This window comes from Cynocephalus volans, chromosome 3, assembly GCF_027409185.1.
Source record: "Cynocephalus volans isolate mCynVol1 chromosome 3, mCynVol1.pri, whole genome shotgun sequence".
NCBI classification, from domain to species: Eukaryota; Metazoa; Chordata; class Mammalia; order Dermoptera; family Cynocephalidae; genus Cynocephalus; species Cynocephalus volans.
Genome location: NC_084462.1, coordinates 171,850,632 through 171,875,368, shown reverse-complemented (window position 1 = coordinate 171,875,368; position 24,737 = coordinate 171,850,632). Strand labels below are relative to the sequence as shown.

At 44.5% G+C, this 24,737-nt stretch overlaps 1 protein-coding gene across 1 annotated transcript; it reads right to left on the bottom strand.

The window, feature by feature from the left end:
- Positions 1-13,152: 13,152 nt before the first annotated feature.
- SERPINA6 (serpin family A member 6) lies at positions 13,153-22,833 on the bottom strand. Its single transcript, XM_063092176.1, has 4 exons — positions 22,224-22,833; positions 17,275-17,545; positions 14,152-14,299; positions 13,153-13,338 (listed from the first exon to the last, which is right to left on the bottom strand). Exons 1-4 carry the CDS (start codon positions 22,831-22,833, stop codon positions 13,153-13,155), a joined length of 1,215 nt encoding a protein of 404 aa, XP_062948246.1.
- Between the last annotated feature and the right edge of the window lie 1,904 nt (positions 22,834-24,737).

Here is a 24,737-nt window from a genome sequence, read left to right as displayed (position 1 = left end):
CAGCAGGGGTGCTGCCCACCTGTAAAGCTAGATGACTGTGCCAGTTGTCGGATTAGGCAATTCATAACTAGAGACAAAACGTTTCATTATTTTAGTTATACTAAGTTTCCATTTGTATTGTCACAGTTAGGGCCGACAGACCCTTCAAACCTATTGTACAGACTGGGCCACCACACCCCTCACGTGCCAGGCTGGGTCATCAGACCCCTCACATGCAGGTCCACGCTAGATAACTGGGAAAGAACCCAGGAGCTGTTGGCAGACGACATGAGCTCAGTCCTCAGCAGCAGCGGCGGTGGTGGCCTCTTGGAGGGTCCTGGGGGCACTTGCAGCAACAGCCTCCAGCAGCATTAGCAGCCTCCCCATGACCTCCCTGGGGGCATCTCGGGGGTGGGGGGCACTGTGGATCAGAGCCACTCATCCTTTATACTTAAGTGCATAACCGACACCTGGGTGCACATGCACAATTTCATTAGGCAATAACCAAGGAACACCTGGGCACACATGTATAGTTACATCAAATGCTCGGCAAGATTCCGAACATCTCAGGGGCCCTGACCATTTTTCTATATTTTAAAATATAGGAAAATAAAATATATAAATATTTTATTATGCAAAACCACTCTTTGACCTTCAGCCTTCTAATCATATGGGAAAGTGAGAAACCCAATGCGTAATACTAGCTCAGGCTCTTTCACCAGCTGGGTGACCCTGAACAAGCTATTTAACCTCTCTTAGCCTCAGTTCCTGATCTGTAAAATGGGACTCCCAAGGCTGAGCTGTTGGGACCACTGGGATGATGAAATGAAATAGTATGTGTGAAGAGCTTGGTGCTATACCTAGTGGGAAGTGCTACATGAATGGTATTTACTGTAAAATTTTAGAGCCAGAATGAACCTCAGAGGCAAGCCCTGTCCCCAGACTTTGATTTTAAGCAGTAGGAAATGCAGGCCTGCACCTGGGAAGGCCTTTCCTGCTAGTGCTGAGCAGAACAGAACCAGGCCATCCGTCTTCCGGGTGACTTCAGCTGCTCCTGAGCCTCTGCAGAGAAAGACTCGGAAAGCTCTGACCGGAAGACTTCGGGTGACCAGAGTCAATTCAGAGGAGACAGTAGAACCCTTCCTTGAACTCCCTCAAGCAGGAGGCCACTTCTGAAAACCTCTCCTCAGGGCCAGGTCAAGGGGCTTCTAAAGCAAATTAGTCCTGGGAGCTAAGGGGGTAAATGTCTGAAAGACAGCAGGGAGGCCATAATCAGGCTGCAGGAAGCAGTGAGAGACCCTTTGTGTGGATCAGATCAGGAGCGGTGTCCGGGCGGGTGGGTAGCGAAGGAAATGAGAATCTATTACCCCAATGTATGCCTCTTTGACACTGAAATTATTTTTGAGCTGGAGATAATTAAGAAGCAGCAAACAGAGGAAAAGTTCTCCTTATCCTCCCCGCTTTCTGCCTGAAGACAGGATATAAACTCTCTTCTGCTGGAGACAAGTGTAGACTCATCCACCCAGAGAAGGCACAGGGAAATCTGCAAACAAACCTAACTCCATTAGTTTCTTCCCATTTATTTACCTTCCACAATTGTGGGCGGGGAAGCCTAAATCCACTTTCCTTTCTCCTGTCACTTCTCTGTTAATTTATAGTTCCTTGTTGAAAAGCCTGTATAAGTGGAGTTCTAAGCCACCACTTTGAGTTACTTTTCATGGAGGTTTCTCCTGCTTGATGTGTGCTGCACATGTTAATTAACCTGTTTTTATGTCTTTCATTACACAGAGAACTCAGATGAGTAGAGATGACATTTAGCCTCCCCTACAGTAGCACAGAGGTAGGAAAAAAAGGGCTTCCCAAGTCCAGCAATGTGCCTATGCCTGGGACAAACGGTTTCCAGGAGTCCTGGCTCTCCCGCTTCCTCATTGGTCTTTTTTTTTTTTTTTTTTTTTCCAATTTATATATCTTTAATGCAAAATGATTTACTAAACATTTGTAATATTTATTCTGAAATAAAACCTCATTACATTTTTAATTGACCCATAATAATGGTATATATTTATGGGGTACATTTCAAAATAGCTAGAAGAGAGGATTTTGAATGTTCTCACCATAAAGAAATGATAAATGTTTGAGGTGATGGATATGCTCAATACCCCGATTTGATCATTACAAAATGTATGCATGTATTGAAACATCACATCGTGCCCGTTGGTCTTTTGATTTCCTGCTTCAGCTGCAGGCTCTGCTCCACCCTGCATCACCCTGTGACAGCTAACAAGATTGCAGACTGATCTGTCTGTCCTCAGCGCTGCAAAGCTGATGGCCCAGGCAAGTCCATTATGGTTGCCCTGCGAAGCCTACTGAGAGCGGTACTCAGTGAGGAGGGAGAAACTTGTGGGTAATGAGAAGTCCGAATGGTTAGCACCTGCAGCCTGCCTAGCCCCACAGGCTAAATGACAAAGCTTTCCTTGAGAGGAGCTTTTTCTCTGGTAAAATCAAAAGGACTTTTCAGTAGGAGAGAAACGATAGGTTTTCCTTAGAGGGTATAAGGAAACAGATGCTCAGAGAGGTCAGGTAACTTGTTCAAGGACATGGAGCTCTGTGTTTGAGCCCAAACCTTGGCCTCTGGCTCTGAAAGCAGTGCTATGTCTCCTAAGGCCCTGACTTAACCAGCACAGTCACCTACTATGACAATAGATTTTAACCAAGATTTCCTCTCACCTGGAAGGGAGTCAAGCTGCTCAGGATGGCTTTTATGCAAGTTGGGGGACAGAAGCTAGGATATAGGCATGTAGAGAGAGGGACAGGGATCCTTTTCCTCATGGGATATGATGATCTGGGGGGGCAGAGGGCAGTAGGGAGCCATTGAAGGCTTTGGAGCAGGGCAGAGGCAAGACAAAAGGTGGGCTTCAGGAATCTAAATTTGGAGGCCATTTTAGGAAAGAGGAAGAGGGGGAGCCAGATGGGATGGAAATTGTCCTTCCCCAGAGGCTTCCCTGGCCATGGCCAGTGCGAACCCACATCTCCCCAGTACAGCGTCCACCTGCGCAGGCAGCACCTCCAAGCCCAGCCAGGGCTCTCCCGAGGGATGTGTCACATGAGTCTGTGAACAGTCCTTTCTTTCTTTTCTTTTATCAATATACAGTGTAGTTGATTTTCGTGTCCCTTTACCGATTCTTCCCTCCCCCCTCCCTCTCCCCTCTCCATCAACATCATATCTGTTCACTTGTCTTAACAAGTTCAAGGAATTGTGATTGTTGTGTCTTCTTCCCTGCCCCCCCCCATTTGTTGGTGTATTTGTCTATTTGTTTTTAGCTCCCACAAATAAGTGAGAACATGTGGTATTTCTCTTTCTGTGCCTGACTTGTTTCACTTAATATAATTCTCTCTAGGTCCGTCCATGTTGTTGCAAATGGCAGTATTTCATTCTTTTTTAAAGCAGAATAGTATTCCATTGTGTAGATATACCACAGCGTCCTTATCCACTCATCAGATGATGGACATTTGGGCTGGTTCCAATTCTTGGCTATTGTAAACAGTGCTGCAATAAACACTGGAGTACAGGTATCCCTTCAGCATAATGATTTCCATTCCTCTGGGTATATTCCCACCAGTGGAATAGCTGGGTCATAGGCATTTCTCAAAGGGAAGATATACAAATGGCCAACAGATGCATGAAAAAATGCTCAACATCACTCAGCATTCGGGAAATGCAAATCAAAACCACACCAAGATACCATCTCATCCCAGTTAGAATGGCTAACACCCAAATGACTGAGAATGATAAATGCGGGCGAGGTTGTGGAGAAGAAGGAACTCTCATACGCTGTTGGTGAAGTCTTTTTTTCCATGCAGTCTGCCACGTGGCTTCTTTTCCTGCCGACCACCCCATCTGCCTTCAGTGAGGTTTCCTGTGGTTCATGAACCCATGTTAGATGCCTCAGGATGCCACAGCTGCCCATGCCACCTGAGAACAAGGATGCCAGTCCCCAAGGTGCCACTGCAGAGCTGGGTCCCTAGAGTCCCTGTGGTGATGCTGCTGCACTGAGGTCCAGTCAGGGCAGAGGCACTTATCTCAGGGTCTCAACTTCCTATCCACCCAGCGCTTAGGAGAACAACTCCCGGTGCATGCACCCACACCTCTCTCCTTGGAGGCAGGTGGCACACTTGCAGCCCACTCCCCCTCGCACTCCTTCTGCTCTTGCCTCTTTCCCCAGATCAGCACATGTCAACCAATGCTGGGTGGGCCTACCCGCCGAGTCCTGGCTAAATCCAACCAAATGCCCAGCTTAGACTAGGGCTGACCTCTCCACCTGGAATAACTCTTCAAGAATAGAGCTTCGCTTTAGCCATTAAGAACACAGACTTTGGAACCAAATAGACTGGGTTCAAACATGGGATCTTACCAGCTGTGCAACCTTGGGCAAATCCCTTAACCTCTCTGTGTTTCCAACACAGTAACATGTAAAATGGAGATAATAACAGAACCAACTTCATGGGCAGGTTGTCCTGTGAGTAAATAAGATGTCTATGACAAGCACTCCACTCAGTGCCTGGCATGGTGAATGGGAGCAGCTGTCAGCATTGTTTGTATGTCTCTGCCTGAGTCAGAGGGATTGGCTGATTGGCTGCCAGGATTCCCAGGGCTAAATCAAGGGTGCGAAGGTCGTGGTGGTGGGAGTGAATGGTTGCTTAGTAACTGAAGGATTTTGAGGGAGGTGACCCTGCAGAAAAGCCGACTTAGGATCTCATAGGCAACCTTGCCAGGGCAGGCTGGAAATTTCCCATCCAGCCATGTGGCTTCAGGCCCATCTTGCAGGGCCCAGGACATAGGGCACAGTGCTGAACACTGTGTGGAGGAGGAGGGAACCTTCAGGTCAATCAGGAGCTAGACTGCCTGAAACCTGGACACTGGTCAAGGTGTTCGCCAGGCATCTGGGCCTGTATGCTGGCCCACACGCACACACACACCTGTCGTGGACTATACACTGTGGTTATGTCCTTTTCTTTTATGCTGCTGGTACTAATTTATTTCAGATTTTTGTTGTTGTTGTTGTTTGTGACCAGTAAGGGGATCGCAACCCTTGGCTTGGTGTCACCCACACCGTGCTCAGCCAGTGAGCGCACTGGCCATCTCTATATAGGATCCGAAACTGCGGCTTCAGTGCTCCCAGCGCTGCTGCGCTCCTAGTGCCGCACTCTCCCTAGTGAGCCACGGGTTCGGCCCTTATTTCAGATTTTAATTTTAAGCATTTTATTTTTAAATTACTTTAATCTTAAAGTAAAATTACAAGAATAGTATCAAGAACTCTATAATCTTTTAGTCAAATTTACTAATTTTTAATTTTATACATGTTTTGCAATTCTCTTCTCTATATGTCTGTATCGACATCTGCACACTCATACACACACACGTATATGTTATTTTTGTTACAGTGCTTATGACAGCCTTTATTCAATTCACATAGAAAAGCATGCAGTATTAATATAAAACAGTACAGTATTAATGTAAAATGTTCCTGCATGGTAGATAAACAAGTCATTAGCATACAAACCCCGTTTTAAAGGCCTGTACAGGCCTCCCAGACATGTTTAGAGTAATATAATTTTTCAGAGCCAAAATGAAAAACTGTGCTTAGCTCTTACCTATCCTTACTCCCTCAATGCTCTTCATGAAAAACATTTTTGTTCTACGTGAAACATATTCTATTAGCCAATTGAAGCTTCTTTTTCTGAAGTATGAAAAACGGAGTGAGCAAGAATGCTCCCAGGCATACAGTGTCTCAACAAAGAACAGTCACATACAAACAAGAACTCTGAAAGAAGCTTCCCTAGAATGTAAGTGGATCAAGAACATGGTAAAAGTGCTTTCATGCCCTTACACCCAGAATGAGGAAGCTACCAAGTCTAGGCTCCTCCAAACCTGATAGAGTTTGGATGTGTTGTCCTCTCAGGACTCATGCAGGAATCTGATCCACACTGTGGCAGTGTTGGGAGCTGTTTGAGTCATGGGGGCAGATCCCTCATGAATGGATTAATGCTCTCCCTGGGGGAGGGGGGATTAATGAGTGAGTTCTCACTCTATTAGTTCCTGCAAGAGCTGGTTGTTTAAAAGACCCTGGCACCTACCTTCTCTCTCTTGCTTCCTCTCACCATGTAATCTGCTTGTACCCACTGGCTGACTGCTACTTTCCACCATGAGTAGAAGCAGCCTGAGGACCAGCCAGAGGCAGCTGTCCCAGAATCACGAGCCAAATAAACCTCTGTTCTTTATAAATTACCCAAGTATTCTGTTACAGCAACACAAAAATGAACTGATACAAAACCCAACTGCTCCATGCCTTCTTTCCAAAGTAGGCTCAATTTCTGATTTTTCACATTCACAAAAGATGAGCAAATGTAAGCTACCTGACATAAAACAAATATTTCATACAGAAAGTGTATTCTCTCATACTAGCAGAACATTTACACAAAAACTGAACAATGTCACAAAAATGCAAATGTGTATGTATCACCTAAATAAGAGTAAATGAATATTGGACTGAAGTTAGAGTGCCAATATTCTATCTTGGCCTTTCAGAAAAGTCAGGCCATCATGGAACAAATAAAAAGGGACAGGTAAAATAATAATTTTCACTCCAGGAAAATCTTTAGAGAAACTCAAATATCTTATAAGCAGTGTGTAAACAATCCCAAAAGTTTTAAGGAATCCAAGCTCTGAAGACAACTGAGGCTCATTAATAGGCCACTGTATCTAGTAAGTAAATCAAGATTCAAGAAAACAAAATCCACCCAACCCAGATACCTATAATATTCATTCAAAAAACACCCTCAAGCCCCAAACCCCTCTCTTCCTACATTCTCTGGTCAAAAAGGTCCCCAAATGAGAACAAAAAAGATGAAACTCTTTTCAAAATTAACAAAAGTATCCTGGGTACAGGTTAATCCACCATTCTGACTTGCAAAGAAGGCTTCAAGATGTGTTTACAGTTTTTTATCCTTGAAACCGGGGGTGTATTGTCCAAGCACTGTGTTCAAAAGTTCCGTGGATTAACTCCTTTTCTCCCCTTCCATGTAGTTATGTTATCTGTCTGGAATATATTTGAGTACATTTGCTTTTCTTTTCATTCTGTTTCAGGGCTTTTGTCATCTTGCTAATTTATATGTAGAATATTAGCATCGTTCCCAAAGTCTAAACCATATAAAAAGGTACATGAAGGAGGGTGCCATTCCCTCCCCACCCTTCCACTCTGGGCCAGCCCCAATCTTTTGTAAGTAACCATTTAATTACATTCTGGTTTATTCTTCCTATATATATATTTTTTTATAAGGACAAGTATATACGTTCGTACTCTCTTATTTCTTCGTCCTGACAAAATCAGTTTGTAGAGATTGTCTTTGGTTTTTGTTTTTGTTTTTTTTCTACAATTTCATGGTACTGTATTGTTTATTCAACTAATCACCTATGCTTGGACATTTAAATAGTTTCCAATATTTTGCAGTAACAAAATAATGTTCCGGTTAGTAACTTGTGTAGATTATTAAAAACATTGTCAGAGGTGTGTTTTTTGGCTAAATTCTTCGAGTGGGATTTCTGGATCAAAGATAAATGTATCTGTATTTTTGTTATATATATTGGGTTGAGTAGTGACCTCCCAATAAGATATGTCCAAGCCCTAATGCTCATAACCTGTGAATGTGACCTTATTTGGGAAAAGGGTCTTTGTAGGTGTACTTAAGTTAAGAATCAGAAAATAAGATCATTCTGAATTTCGCATGGTCCCTAACTCCAACAACAAGTGTCCCTATAAGAGAAAAGAAAGGGAGATTGGTGACAGAGAATATTGGAGAAGGCAATGGGAAGATGGAGGCAGATACTGGAGTGATGTGTCTATAAGTCATGGAATGCCAAGGATTGCCAGCAGCCACAAGAAGCTAGGAGAGAGGCGGGGGATGGATTCTCTCTCAGAGCCTCTGAAAAGAACAAACCCTTCCAACACTTTGATCTCAGACTTCTGCCTTCCAAAACTTGGCAAGAATTTATTTCTGTTGTTTAAAGCTACCCATTCTATGGTAGTTTGTTACATTAGTCTTAGGAAACTAATACATTATATACTGCCAAATTCTCGTCCACAGGGGAAATTTTTGCATCCCAGTAGCAATGTATGAGAATTACTGTTTCCACACAGTTGACAGAGTATATCATGAAGCTTTCAAATTTTTGCCAATCTGATGGATAGGAAATGGTATCTCCGTGTAGTTTTAGTTTGCATTTTTTATTTTAAGTAAAGTTGAACATATTTTTAAATGTTTAATTGCTATTTAAATCTCTATATGTCATATCTCTTGCCCATTTTTCTGTAAGATTTTTAATATTTCTTTCTCAATTTTTAAAAAAGTTCTTCATATATTAGTGATATTAGCTCTTTATCAGTGATGCAACTTGAAAATATTTTCTTTCATGTTTTCAGTTGTCTTTTCATTTTGCATATACATTTTTTGACCATGCAATTAAAAAAGTTTTTATGTAGTTGAATTTATCAATCCCATCTTTAATTTCATTTGGACTTTGAGTCATGGTTAGAAAACCTTTTCTTACACCTAAATTGTAGATGAATTTACCCATATTTTCTTTTAATACTTGTGTAATTTCATTTTTTACATTTAGATCTCTTTCCCTGGTTTACCTTTCTGTATGGTGTAAGGAATGAATCTAATTTTGTTTTCAAATGGCTATCCAGTTGTCCTGATGCCATTTATTTAAAAGCCCTTCCTTATCAAATATTAAATTTCCATTTGTACTTGGGTCTGCTCACATTTCCAGACTTTCTAACCTATTCCATTGACTTGCCTACCCATGTGCCAGTACCAGTTTTAATTAAGGAATCTGTGTAGTGGACTTTAATATCTGGTCATGATAGTCCCTTATCCTCCTCCTGCCCCTTCCTCTATAGCGTTTCCTTTTCGGTGTTTTCCTGGCCATTCTTGCATGTTTATTTTTTCATATCATCATAGACAAGATAATACTTTGGTAAAAAAATGTGTTATTTTTATTGGAATCCCATTAAATTGATAAATTAGCTTAAGGAAAACTGATGTCTAGATGATGTTGAGGAGTATTTTTCTATTTGCCCGATCAAATTTTGCGTCTTTAAGGAGATTGTTATGATTTTCTCAAAATAGATTTTGCACATTTCTTTTTAAGTTTATTCCCAAGCTTTTAAAAGTGGTATCTTTTTGGTTGTGATTGGGTTTTCTTTTACATTATTGTTATTTGTTATATGAAGTCTGCTATTGTTTGCATGTTAATTCTATATACTGATATCTTGCTGAATTATTTTATTGTTTGAGTTTATGTTATCATTCATTTGCATGTTTAAAAACTTTTCTATGTGGACTTTGCTATCATCTTGTCTAGTTACAGTTATGTAGGTATATTTCCATGTCCTCTGCAAATAGAGATAGTTTTACTTCATTTTTCCCAATTCTTATGCCTCTGCTTTCTCTTGTCTAATTGCATTGGCTAATACCCACAGTACAATGTGAGATAATAAGCAGCCTTGTCTTCCTTTTTACTTTAGTGGGAATGCATTTAGTGTTTTCTTATTAAGTAAGATGCTGGCGTTAGGAATCAGTGTGTGCATGTGTGTGCGTGCACATTTAGAAACATAAATATGTATATTTATGTAAGTACCTTTCAATTTCTATTTCTCAAAGTATACGCCATATATCTGTTTGTATCTATCGATTATCTATTTATATACCTATATATCCAATCTATCTCCTGTAGATCTATCATCTATTACCTAGTTCTTTATCTCAATCAAAGTTTTTTGACCTGATCCAGGAAGGTGGAGCCTCTTCGTCCTTCAAGGTCTCTCTTGCGCCCTCTACTGACAAAGCTTAACGTTGCACCTGGCTGGCAAAGCAAAAATGCTGAAAAAGTCCAGATCGATTTTTGCAGAGTAGCAATGAAGGGAAGATTTGGAGCGAGAAGCAATAATTATAACCACCGAACCAAAATATGTTGTCATTATATTTTGATTTAAACAGTATATTATATTCTAAAGATATTTTAAAAACATTATGTATATATATTTTTTACCCACATATTTACCCTTTCTGGTGCTCTTCATTCTTTTGTGGGTCCAAGTTTCCATGTGGAATCATCTTTTTTCTGTCTAAAGAACTACTTCTAAAATTTCTTTGTTTCTCAACTTTTTATTTTTTGTCTGAAAAGAATCTTTACTTTGCCTTCATTTTTGAAGGGTTGTTTTTGCTCTTTTTTTTTTTTTTTTTTTCATTTTGAAAGATGTTATTGACATTTCCCCCCTAGAACTTTAAGGACGTCTTTCCATTGTGTTATGGCTTGCACGTTTTTTTCTTTTTTAACTTATTATTTAGAAACAACTTCAAACTTACAGAAATATGCAAAAATTATGGTGTTCCCATATACCCTTCTCCAACTTCTGCAAATATGAGCTTGCTACGTAACCATAGTACAGAGATCAGAACCAAGAAATCACATTGATACTGTATTATATGAACGTTACTCAATTTCTTTCAGTTGTCTCACCAATGTCCTTTTTCTGGGTCAGCGTTCAATCTGGGACAGTTCGCCAGGTTTTGTCTTTCTTGACCTAGGACCTTCTGAAGAGTACTGGCCAGGTATTTTGAAGGATGTCTTTCGATTTGGACTTGTCGGATATTGCCTCTTTTTTTGGCATGAATACCGTACAAGTAATGTACCCTTGTCTGTGCTCACATCAGCTGGCCAGCATAATTGCCGATGAGTAATCGATCTATATCTTTATATTTGTGCCCTGCATGTAATGTGTCTTTTTTTCTGGCTGTTTACCCTTAATTTTCAGCAATTTGATGAGGCCGTGCCTTGGCTAGTGTTAATTGTGTTTTTCTTGCTTTGGATTTTAAAAATTTGTTAAATTTCTTGAACCTGTGTGTTTAGTTTGGAAAAAAATCTTGCCACTATTTCTTCAAATGTTTCTCTGTCCCTTATGTCTCCCCCTTCCTGGGGCCTTAATTTCATGTAGTAATGTAGTGGCGAGGGCTTAGGGCATGTGTAGTTGTATTTGCACTGCTGTTGATTTTATAGTCTGTTGGGAGGATACTTAAGAAACTTATATTTGTGCAGCTTTCATTATCCTACACCAACGGATTGTCTTTTTTCTTTTTTTTTTTTAAACAATTGACCTGTGGAAGAAATAAGCTCTTTGAGTATAATATGAATGGCAATATTTTTGGCAGTTTGTCATTTGTCTTTTAAATTTGATTATACTTAAAACTTTTTTTATACAGTTGAATGTATCAATCTTTTCTTTAAAGTCTTCTGGATATTTTAGCATTCTTAGATAAGCCTTTCTTATTATGAGATTATTTCTAAAATACCCGTATATCTACTTCTTGTTATTTTATTTTTGATTCTTAAAATATTTTATTGTTTTTTATTGTTTTTATATTTAAATCTTTGATCCATCTGGAATTGATCCTGATATAAGGATGAGAATGATTTCAACTCTTCTTTGTTTTTCAGCTGGCTATCTGGTTGTCCCCAAACATTTTAAATAAATTTTTTTTTTTTTTTTTTGTCTTTTTCATGACCAGCACTCAGCCAGTGAGTGCACCGGCCATTCCTATATAGGATCCGAACCCGCGGCAGGAGCGTCGCTGTGCTCCCAGCGCCGCACTCTCCCGAGTGCACCACGGGCTCGGCCCTTAAATAAATATTTTAATATGATTTGTTTTCTACATTAATTTAAAATGCCACTTTTGATTTATTCTAAAGGTCTGTTGATAAATAAAAAAGCAAGCTCTGAATTTTATATATGTATATATACACACACATATACATGTATGCATGTGTGTGTGTGTGTGTGTGTATATATATGCACATATATAGTGTATTCAATGGAGTGGAATTAGGGGAGAGGAAACTTATAAACTCAGTGTTGTTTTACATAAAAATGTAAAAAAAATACTAAAAAAATAAAACCCAACAAAACAAATTTAATTGCCCACCAAATGGAAATGGTGTTACTAGTGCTGAGAGGGTGGGATCATATTGGTTTAGGGGCAGAACAACTGCCTCAAGGTGGCCAGTCTCTCCCCCAGGGCTTTGCTTCAGCATGTACCGCTTTTGTGATAAGAAAGGAAAACCAGTGAATGTTAGAATCTATCCTACATATCTGATCGGTCTCCTCCCATCTCTCTGGAGTGAGACTACACTGTTCATTCACAACAGGCTTCAAGTATCAGCCCCTCCAGTTGGAGTCCAGAAACTTCCAGTCCCCGAGGGAACCTTAGAAGGAAAAACTCAAAGCTTCAGCCTCTTCCCTCTCAGTGGCCTGGCTGGGGTTCTGTCTCAGGCCAGGCTCATTCTAAGGACCTGCTCTTTCTCACACACTGCCCTGCACCATTCTGACCCTAAGACCCATGGCAAATCAAAGATGCCACATTGTCTGCACTTGTCAGGAAAGAGGGGTGCGGTTGTTGGCCAGAGAAGTTGCTCCCGTGGTGGTACGAAGTGCTATGCTGTGAATGTCTGTGTCCCCTCCCAATTCATATGTTGAAATCCTCACCATTATGTTGATGGTGTTAGGAGGTTGGGCCTCTGGGAAGTGATCAGATCTTGAAGGTGGGGCTCTCATGAATGGGATTAGTGTCCTTATAAAAGAGACCCCAGTGTGCTCTCTTCTGCTCTTCCTGCTGTGTGAGGACACAATGAGAACTCAGCCATCTATGACCAAGAAAGTGGGCCTCACCAGAACGCCTCTGTGCTGGCACCCTGATCTTGGACTCCCAGCCTCCAGAACTGTGAGAAATAATGTTCTGTTGTTTATAAGCCACCCAGTCTATGGTACTTTGTTATGGCAGCCCGAGAGGACTGAGATACCAGGTCTGGGGATTTGCAGATACCCTTTTATAACTGTGTGCCCTCCAGAGTCCTGTGCCTTTCCCTGCATCCACACATGTCATCCGAGTTGCAAGAACAGTTGTTTATTACAAGATTCTTAAAGGTAGAGACAACTCTGGTTGGATGGAGAAGAACCTGGAGACAATTGGGGGGAATCTCCCACCCCCCCAAAACATTTCCGTGGGGTCGCTCATGCCCGAAGTCAGATGGTTCCTGGCTTCTAGGAGGGAATACTCTTAGGCTGGGTTCACAACCTTGCCCAGGAATAGGCTGCTCCATGTGAAGTGGTCAAAGATCAGGACGAGGAAGGGCTGGTGGAAGCTGATGGTGAGAGGCTCGGACACCAGGTTTAGGGTGACCCCGGTGGAGGCAGCCGCCTTGACACCCTTCTCATCGAGCTGCAGCACGGCCTCATGGACCACCTGTTGGGCATGGATGGAACATGGTGGTGAGCGCCTGCTGCGTGTCAGGCGCCTTCCATGCCTCATGGCTTTATGGAAGGTGAAGCTGAGGCTCAGAGAAGGTCCCCTGCTGGCTCCTCATCAAATCAGTACAGAAAGGACTACCTGGGCTGTAGTTCTTTCTTCCTTCAGAACCCAGACTGCACCTATAATAAGGGCGGGTTGAGCCCATCACATGGAGATTAGGGGCCTTGTGGCTTGAACTGGGCTTCAATGTCCATATCAGGTGCTCGTTATTGGTCCTGGGCTAGCAGAGGGAGACCTGCTCTCTGTCCACTCTGCTAGGGTTCAATTTATGCAAAGTGCTTATGCCTATTCTGTTTGGGAGAGCCCATGAAGAACCTGAGATATAGACCTGACTGTTGAAACATCCCTGGTTGTGATGTAATTGGGTAGAAGGCTCGATGTGATCCCAATTAGACATTTACCACTTTCCTGGTTTCTTTTTGCCAGGATCTGCTGACAGTCCAGCAGCGACAACTTCATTTCCCACAGTGACCCCTCTGTGTGGTCTGGCGGGATAGGCAGACACCTGGGCTGTGACCCTCCTGTGGCCCTCCCTTGTCACTAGCTTCTTGTGTGACCTCAGGGAACTCGTATTTTCTTGCTGAGCCTCTATTTATCCCATTGTGAAATGAGGGGCTTGGACCAGAACTGGGGTTCTCAACCTGGGACCTATAGGCCCATTTATGAATGAGCTCAATGTTACTTATTATTATTTTTTTTAATTGTAATTTTGGAGGAAAAAACATGATGAGCTCCCATGACACTTACCTTCGATACCTTCAGCTGGACCTCTGGGGTGATGCCTGAGAAATTGGCCCGATCGCTAAACAAGTCTGCAATGCCCATGTCCGCCAGCACGCCCCCCAGGTCGTAGGCTCCAGAGATGGAGACCTTCGGGAGGTACAGGTCCACCAGGCTGTGTGGGGCAAACACATGGGGTTGGACACTCCAGGGCCGGGCCTGGCAGGGAGAGAGCAGCAGCTCCTCTCCTGGCCAGACTCCCATTTCCTCCTGTGATCCTCCCAGTCCTGCCTCCCAGCCTGACCTGCCCTTCGTGGACAGGAGAAGAGACAAGGATAGAGGCAGGACCTACCTCTCCCTCTGTCTCACAGGTTGCCTCTTCTTTGGGCTTTTGAGTTACAACTTTTTTTCTTCTTGGCAATTCCTTTGAGCCAGTTCCCCCTGTGATACAGCTGGACCACTGAGCACTTAAGACAAGGGTCCCTAAAGAAGTCCCGTTGGTCCCCAGAGCACCCCCTGCTCAAAGCAGAGGGGTGGAGGGAACATCTAGCAGGGAGCGGCAGTCCTGAGCCCAGCTGGGCCACTAATGCTGTGTGGTTTTAGGCAAGTCCTGCCCTCTCTGTGCTTGTGTCCTCATGCACACCACAAGGTGGTTGAACACGTGCTCTTTCAGGGCCCTTGGGTGCTTAAGCTCTGTGATTCTGCAAGAACTTGATTCAACTGCTAGTTTCCACTGGCTGAAGCAGGTGGGGTTCCAGAGAGGTAAGAGGAATCATGTCGGGGCTGGGGTGGGCATCTACACTTTTTAACATAGTAAGGCATTAGTTTTATTTTTAGATTTCTCCTTTTTTCCTGCTCATCAGGGGGAGAGAGGTCTGAAACCCTGCAGCTGAGGGCTGTCAGGGAGAATGCACAGGTGCTCCCGTGGGCGGGAGGGAAGGCTGGAGACCCTCTGTTCACTGAACAAAGCAGCCCTGGGGAGTCCTGCAGGCGGGCAAGCAGCCAGGATGGAGTTTTAGCCGTGTCAAAAGGAGTGGAGGAGCAATCAAAGAGGCGTGGACATGTGACTTCTCCTCTAGATGGGGAAATATGAACTGAACGTAAGGAAGAGAGACCAGCACATGAACATGTCAGATGCCTGGTGTGCGCTCTTCACCTTCTCCAGCCCATCGTACGGGCCCGCACACACACAAAGCCTTGTGAGGCTGAGATCAGCATCTTCCACTTCCAGACTGAAAGCCTGCAACTTAGAGAGGCTGAGGAACTCCCCAAAGTCTGGCGATTGGGAAGCAGCAGAACCGTGAAGAAACCAGGACCATACTGTCACTTACAGTCGCAGATCTGAGGGTGAGGTGATGGGGCTTTAGGGAGGTATTATTGATTAGTGTTGTTCACACTGAACTATTTTCATGAAGAGATTATTTTTGGTCTAAAGGGAAAGATTATCCTTCACCTTCTCAACAGAATAGGTCCCGAATTTATTGTTTGAATGAACCATGGTGCAATATCACTGTCTGGTGGTGTTATACCTAAATCACAGGCTCATTTTCAGGGGTGGATGGCAACAATTAAAAGGACAAAGAGCTGGCAAATGGATCCCTAACATCACACAATCTCAGATTCACACCCCATACACACACGTGCATGCACACATGCACACAAACACTCTCTCAAGGGTACATGTGGATGGTTCCAGAGCTATGTCACCCACATAGGGGATCACTCTGAAGCACAGAGCTGGCCACACTACTCTTCCCTGCAGGAGAGAGGTACTTCTCAGGCACTGCCATGTCCATTCACAGAACTGGATTAACCTCTCCAGAAGCACCCAGCTCTCTGAGGATGTCATTCAAAATGAAAACAACCCGAAACCATAAAACACAAAACCTACATAGATGATAAAGTAGAAGAGCTTCTTTCTGGATTTTCTACTGCAAAGTTCTTGGATTACAAAGTTGATCCAAGCCGAATCAAGCTGAATTTGTCTCCCTCCTTCAGCTGCCCTGCTTTGCTGGGGCCCTGGGCGTGCCTCCCACCCCCTTGGTTGGTGCTATGCCCTTTCCTCTGCCCTCCCTCCAGCAGCACTGTACACATCTCTCTCTCAGACAGAGCTTCTGTCACTGTATTACCATCAGTTCCAGCAGAATCTTTTCTCTGCTCTAGAGTGCATGTCTCTGAGGTCTCTATTTTGTCTTGTTCACCGTGCTGTGCCTTGTGCTAAGCCTGGAGCATGGCACATAGCAGTGCTTCTATTTCTGTATACTGAATGAATGAATGACATGCTGCCTGCTCCACCAGCCTTCCTGACCTAGTCCAGATCCAAGTGTCTGCTCCCTGTCCTGCATCTCCTCTGCCCTGTGAGTCTGCGTCACCCCACCTGTCACCAGGTTTCATGTTGGTTGGTGTTTTCTGATCCTTGCACACAGACAGAACTTGAATCTCCCTGAGAGTGAGGGAGATTCATTGCTAACTCCCATCCTCAGCTGACCTTTGAGCGCCAACTCCAGCTCCTTGCTAGGACTGGAGGTTGGAGGTGGAGGGAATTTATTGGCTGGCTCTCCACCTGCCCATCAGCATATACACCCCTTGCTCTCTTTTTACTTATTATTACCTACTTATTTCCTTTGCTTTCTTACTTATTTACTGATTGATTGATTGATTGAAGAAGAGTTAGAAACACTGAGTGATTTAAGAACCATTCATAGGCTTTGCATTGATTGCACAATGTATGCGGAGGTCCTTTTCATTATTTTTTTTATGGCATATCTGATGAATCTTTAGCAGGGCTTCATTTCGGATAAGTAAGATAACAAAATGGATAAGTGGGGAGCTGGGTGGTTGGGGAGCTCACTTTATAAAAATGATGTGAAAATATAATACAGAGAGTGGTTATGAATCTCACAGGGAAAGGGGACTTGACTTTGTGGAATGCCTCAGAGCATCTCAGTGTTGATCAACAGGTTGATAAATAAGTATGACCTCTGGGTCAGAGAACCTCATGGCCACCAGGGACCCAGCGGACAGGAGAACAATAAGCCCTGGAAGGCGAGTCTGGGGGAAGAAGGATGCCCAGGTGCACCCCTTTCCCACTGCCCCACCTTCTGGGACCACACGCATTGCAGAAATCAACATGATGGCTGGAGGGCTTACCCCCTGGTCAGGGACTGGGACCACCTCTGAATCGTGTCCCGGCTCAGTGAGGCGATGACCGTATCCATCTTCCCCTCGTCTGGAAGGATGAAGAAGACGGTCCCGTTGCCCACGTAGTCCAGCTGTACCACCTGGCAAGGGAGTAGCGAGTCACGAAGGTACTTGATGGTGCTCGACTGGAACATCATGGGCACCTTCACCGTGGTCGTCTTGTTCACGTGGAAGTTCTTCTCCCTGGTGCTTTCCGGGTCAAAGGGCTGTGCCCACGTGCCTGGGAAGAGGAGGAAGAGGGAAAGCAGGAAACAGTGCTGTAGAGCAGGGAGGAAAATGCAGCTCGGGTGGCCTCATGGGTGGCTGAAGAGTGCCAGGTGTGACCACTATGCAAGTGACATGGCAGCCTCCCCCGGCCTGCAATGTCCCCATTGGAGCTGCTAGAGTTTTCTGGTAAGATGTGAAAATTCCCAGAGGTTTAAAGCCTGTTCTGTCCACCTCTTGGAGTGGGTTGAGGATTAGCTCTGTTTCCAAGATTGGCTTCTGAACATGGAAGAGGGGAGAGAGCAAGAGAGTGCTGGTTCTGGGATTTGGGGGTAGAATTCACTTAAACCAGACTTTGCCTTGGCCTCCCCCGCCCCCCGGGCCTGGAATGGGCCCTGGCTCTGAGGGCTCTGGAAGAAGGGCTGGGCCTCCAGCCTCAAACTCAAGATTCCTGGCGGGGCGGGAGGAGGTGGTTTGGGGGAATAGAGCACCCATCCATTCACACCCCTCCAGCCATGCTGGCCAGTCGATGGTACCCACTCCCCTGCAGGACGCTCCTGACCCACCATGTGGTCTTTGTTCTAGAGCACATTTCCCAAATGTAGAGTCCGGATGAGACGATCCTTCAGGGTCCAGACTCCCACCCTCATGCTGGACCTTGGACCCCTCTCGAATGTTCCAGAAAGTCATCATCCAGCATGTGTGTTCGCCTTGGGATGGGGAACTTACTACCTTCACAGACAGGACTGGTCAGCTCTGATGGGAAGGAAATTGCTCCTCAAACTAAGCCAAAGCCTGCCTGACTGTAATGGCACCCATGGAACCTCTGCTGTCCTTTCAAGCCTTTCCAAACAACTCAGAGTCTTCTTGCAGGATATTTACAGGGGATGAGTTTCACCAGGGCCTCTCCTGCTCTGGGTTAAGTCTCCCAGGCCTGGAGATGACTGATGACCCTGATTCCAGCAGGTCCCAGGTGTCCTGGCTGCCTTTGACCTCAGCCCTGGAGCCCTTGTGAGGCCACCTAAGGGCCTCCCTGCTGAGCCTGCCTGAGGGTGGCCAGGTAGACCCTCTGCCATCCCACTGCCTGTGGAATCTGTGCAGTGCATAGCCAAAATTCTCAAACCCCTGTAACAGCTACTGATGGAGACAACAGGGAAAGGCTGGAGGATGTAGGGAAATGAGCTGTGGCCACGGAGTCTGGAGACCCAGGAGCTATGCCCGGTCCATTGTGAGCAACCACTCTAACCTCAGTGTCTGCAGACACTGACTGAGTGTAAACTCGTCACGTTCGTGTGTCTCACAGCCAGTGAAATGGTTTGAGGAAGTCCGTAGTCTTCAGATCTGAAGGAGGTGGTGTTTGCTAACTTGTTCAACTTACAGCAAAAAAAATTGTGATTAAAATATTTTTCATTGTTAGGTTTTTCAACCTTAAAATTTTGCTGCTTACTTTTGACTGAGTATTTCTTTTCTAGAAGCAAGCATGACATATCTAGTTTGGCACAAAAGAAAGTACAGAGTGGGGTTCAACCTATACTTTAAGGGATTTCTTTTAGAAAATTCTTAAGAGAGCTGGTGGTAGGAAAACTTAAGAACTTATGGGGGAAAATCTGAGAGAGCAAGAATGATTCCCCTGAAAAATCTTTTGTCAATACTTTAAACGTTTTCTAAAAAGAGCTGTCAATACACTAAATAAGGAACATACCAGGGACATTTTACATGTCCTAAATTTAGTGATAACAGCTATACCACTCTCCATTTCTGTTTATTATCCTGGCTTGCCGGAAACATTTCAGGGCATCCCCTGGCTTAACGAAGGGCTTACTGATTAGTTACACTGTGTTATAGAAAATCTCTGTACGGAGGCATTCTGCACCCATCAACATCTGGTCCTGCACTCAGATGTTCAAAATCTCTGATCTTATACCCAAGAGTTGTGGTTTCCCACCAACTTAGCCCTGCTGTCATCTGGACAACACTGAAAACCATGTGCAGAATGACACCGTACCAAGACCTGTCCCACCAGCTGCCCACAGGTTCTCAGGCCCCTCTCAGGCTCAGCAGGGCCCTCCCTGCACCTGGGTTTACTGTGCCTTTCCCAAGGCTGTGTTGCCAGAGCCTCCGTGCACCCACTGTGTGTGAAAAGCCCTATGCAAAGGCACTGGGGCCCTCAAGAGACAAGGACGCCATGCATAGGGGTGCACAGTCTAGCGGGAGAGACAGCCTGTGGAATTTGTGGGAGCGCCAGAACCATTTCTGGACAAATGCTCCCAGCCTCCCCAGCCCTCCTGCCATCAGCTGTAAAGAATGCTGCCTTTGCCTGGGTAGCCTTGCACCCTCATCACCCTCCCTGGAGGGTGGCCTCTGCCAGGGGGTTCCCGGACTTGTGCTGGAGAATGGGCAAGACCGAGAGGCAGATGGAGGAAGAGGACGCATCGAGACACTAAGTGGGTCCAGGCAATAAGGAGGGAGGGTGGACCTGTGAGTGGGGCCCTGTGTGAGTGCTGGGGAGGAGAGGTGGGGGTGCAGGAGGAGTCCTTGCCGGGGATTATGATTCCGATGATCTTTAATGTTGAGAGACACATGTTAAAAATTGTAATGACTGCTTTTGTTTGTTTATTTTGGCTGTTTCACCTGAATTTCTTTGAATGTGACTGCTTAACTGAAATTGAACCACTTGGGTCCCAGGTTACATTACAGCGATGATTGCTAAAACGAGGCGTGGGTGAACTGCAGAGGATGCATATGAGGAGCAGGGGCTTTCTGAGGCAATCAGGGGGAGCTTCACAGAGGAGGTGAGTTTGGAACTAAGATTTGAAGGGTGGAAAGAGTTTAGGCAGTCAGATAAGTTCAGGGAGGGTCTGTGGGACAGAAGGGGCATGGGCTTTGTGGCGGGCAGAATAATGACACCCCAAAGATCTTCACACCCTGATTCCTGGGACCCATGACTACGTTAGGCTACAAGTCAAGGGGGAGTTAATGTTGTAAATGGAATTGTGGTTGCTGATCAGCTGGCTCTGAGATGAGGAGATTATCCTGGATTACCCAGGTGGGCCAGCGTAATCACGAGGGTCCTTATGAGTGGAAGAGGAAGGCAAGACAGTCAGGGTTGTAGAAGGAGGTTTGATGATGGAAGCAAGGCTGGAGTGATGCGATTACTGGCTTTGAAGATGGGAAGGCCACAAGCCGAGGATTGCAGGTGGCCTCTACAGGTAGAGCATCGCTTATCTGAAGAACAAAATCTGAAATGCTCCAAAATCCAAAGCTTTTTGGGCTCTGACATGATGCTGAAAGGAAATGCTCATCGGAGCACTTACAATTTCAGATTTTCAGATTTGGAGTATTCAACTGATTAAGTATCTGCAAATCTTCCAAAATCTGAAAAAAAAATTGAAATCCAAAACTCTTTCTGGTTCCAAACATTTTGGATAAGGGATACTCAACCTGTAGAGGCTGGGCAAAGCCTCGAAATACATTCTCTAGAGCCTCCAGAAAGAACCAGCCTGACCAACATTTTGATTTTAGCCCAGTGTGACCCATTTTGAACTTTTGACCTCTAGAACTGTAAGGTAATAAATCTGTGTTGTTCTGAGCCACCACATTTGCAATAATTTGTTACAGCACTGTTAGGGGATTGACATGGGTTCCTGCAGAGACAGGCGTGCTCAGGACACAGAAGGAATTTGGTGTGGTTGAACTCTGTGTGTGTGTGTCTGTCTGCTGTGTGTTGAGAGCTTGGAGGAGGGAAAATGTTGAGGGTGAGGCTGCAGAGAACAGAAGCAGACATCTCTATGCTGGAGTTTCTCAACCTTGGCACTATGGACATTCTGGGGCAGATAATCTTTGTGGGGGCTGGCCTGTGAGCAGGATGTTTAGCAGCCTCCCTGGCCTCTATCCATTAGATGCCAGTAGCACACTCCATCCCCCCCCCCAGTAGTGACAACCAAAAATGTCTCCAGACATTGCCAATGTCCCTGGGATGGTAGGGGACCATCCTCTGCTGAGAACCACTGTTCTAGACTAAGGAGTTTAGATCTTATTCTCAGGGATATTGTGTCTCCAATTTGCCTGATTATAAAATTTATCTGGGATCAGAGGAGTGCTTGCTAGAAATACAAATTATAGTGGTTTCCTACAGTTGTTTTGCTTCAGTAGGTCTGGTACAGGCTCTGGAATCTGTGGCTTTAGTCTCCCTGGAGATTTTTATGAACAGGCAGTTTGGAAAACCCAGTAGTTTGGTGGAGGTGGGATGTGGTCAGAGGTGGCTATGAGAGTGCAGGCAGTGTGTGCAGGATGACTTTGAGGGAATCTGGAGGTTCCTGAGGGGGCAGGGGCTGTATCTGGTTCTACGCTGTACTTCCAGCCTCTGGCTAGTACCTGACTCACTCTTAGTGCTCAGTTAATGTTTGTAGACTGTGGAGCAGCCAGACTGGTCATGGTTACATGCATGGGCCTCGAGCCAACCTGCTAGAATTTGGGTGAGTTGATCACCTCTTCTGGGTGTCATATTTATCTTTTGTAAAATGATATAACTCGACCTTCACAAGAGGATTGTGGTGAAGATGAAGACTCCTGGATGTAAGTGTGCTTTGTAAAATCAAATGCTTTGCCCAGGAGTGTGCCCTGAATTTTGATGGCTGTTACTATTCTTGGCAATAGTGGATGGGGCCTTTTCAGAATGCAATGGGTAGGGGTACCTTTGAAGAAGATGTAGTTAACCAGGATGAGGATGGCTGGGCTATCCAGGTCTGAGAACAAGTCCTCAATTTTCCCTTGCGTCTTATTCTTGATATACTCGTTGATCTGTCTGCTGGCTCTAGCCCAGTCCTGGAAATCTGCAGCCAAGGCCTCTGACTCATAGTAGTGCTTAATGTCTGCTGAGAACGATTCCAGCAGCTCCAGGCTGCTGTCAAGGAACAAGGCATTGCCCAGGATCATTTCCAAGCTTGTGTCTGACTCCCTGAGGAGGCGCTGGAGGTGCTGGAAGCCCTGGTGGATCTCGGCCTCAGACATCTCAGTGAGGTTGAAGCCCAGGCCCTGGAGAAGCTGGGTTTGTGTGTGGCCACAGGTACCCAGGGACAGCATAGCTAAGGTCATGGAGATGCTCACGGGGGAGATGAAGATGTTCTTGTTGGGAGCTGAGGCCACTAGATGCTTATACAGGCTGAAAGCAAAGTCAACATTGGTTGGAGCCAGGCCCCGGTGATGACTCCTTGTGCTCACATCAGTGTCAAGGTCCTCAGCCTGGACGATCCAGAGACCACTGGTGGACAGCCAGAGGAGACAGGTGTATAGGACAAGTAGCATTGTCCAGTATGTCCAGGCCCTGCCAAATCACAAATGCTTGTTAGATGATGTGGTGGCTTCTGAGCCAGTGGAGCAAAAGGAGGCAGGTGGAGGAGACACCATTCAAGCCCTAGTTCTTTCTCCACACTGGCTGTGTGACCTGGGGCAAGTCACAGTAGGGCTCTGGGCTTCAGCTTCCTCATTTGAAGTATGGATTATATCCACTATGATTTATCAAGTGGCTCCCAGGCTCCCAGCACTGATCTAGGTATTTTGTCTGTATTCTCTCATCTAATCTTCAGAACACTCATAAAATAAATGTTATTAACCTGATTATAGGCAGGCAGAACCAGATGCTCAGATAGGTTAAATATGCACCCAACTGATATATTCAGAGTGCTGAAATCAAAATAAAAAAACAAAACAACCCCCCAACCCACCAAATCTGTGAACCAAGAATCCTATATCCAACAAAACTGTCTTTCAAAAATGAGGAAAAAATGAAGACATTCCCAGATACACAAAAGCTGAAGGAACTCATTACCACAATGCCTGCCCTGCAAGAAATAAAAGGCATTTCACTTCAGGTTGAAATGAAAGCACACCGGACAGTAACTCATAGCTTTATGAAGAAATAAAGATATCTGGTAAAGCTAAATGCACGGGCAATTATAAAAGCTAGTATTATTGTAATTTTGGTTTGTAATTCCACCATTTATTTTCTATAGGATTTAAACAAACAATTATTAGTTTAGGTTTTGGGGTACACAATGTATAAAGATTTAATTTGTGACATCAGTAACTGAAGGGGGTGGGGACAGAGCTATATAGAAGTAAAGTTTTTGCATGCTATTGAAGTTAAGCTGGCATAAATTCAAATTAGAGCATTATAACTTTAGGATGTTAACTGTAATCTCCATGATAACCCTAATGAAAATAGCTAAGAAATATACACAAAAGGGAATGAGTAGGAAATTAAGAGGTTTCATTACAAAAAACAACTAAACATAAAAGAAGACAGTAATATAGGAAATGAGGGACAAAAAGCCGTAAGGCATATATAAAACAAATAGTAAAATGGCAGAAGTAAGTCCCTCCTGATCGGTAATTACTTTAAATGTACATGGATTAAATTCTCCAAACAAAAGACAGATTGGCGGAGTGGATGTGATGATTAATGTTATGTATCAATTTGACTGGGTTAAGGGATGCCCAAGTAGCTGGTGTCATAGTCCCTTTGGGCTGCTATAAGAAAAATACATAAACTGGGCAATTTATAAACAATAGAAATGTATTGCTTACAGTTCTGGAGGCTGGGAAGTGCAAGATCAAGTCGCCAGCAGATTCAGTGTCCGGTGAAGGCTCACCCTCTGCTTCACAGATAGTGCCTTCTTGCAAACAAGATCACTCAGGCCTTTTTTAAGGGTGCTAATTTCATTTATGAGGGTGGGGCTCTCATGACCTAATCACCTCCCAAATGCTCCTCTTCTTAATACCACCACATTGGGGATTAGATTTCAACATATAAATTTCAGGGAAAACAAACATTCAGACATAGCTGCTGGTAAAACATTATTTATGGGTGTGTCTGTAACAGTATTGCTGAAAGAGATTAGCATATGAATCAGTAAATTAAGTAAAGAAAATCCACCCTCAGCAGTGTGGGAGGGTCCAGATAGAAGACAAAGGCAGAGGAAGGGAAAATTCTGTGTCCTTGAGCTGAGACACCCGTGTTCTCCTGCCCTTGGACTCTGGAGCTTCTATTTCTTGGGCCTTTGGACTCTGGGACTTACACCAGCAGCCTCCCTCCCCAGTCTAAGGCCTTTGTCCTCAGACTGGGAGTTACACCATCAGCTCCCCTCCTTATCAGGCCTTCACACTCAGACTGAATTACACTCAGCTTTCCTGAGTCTCCAGCTTGCAGG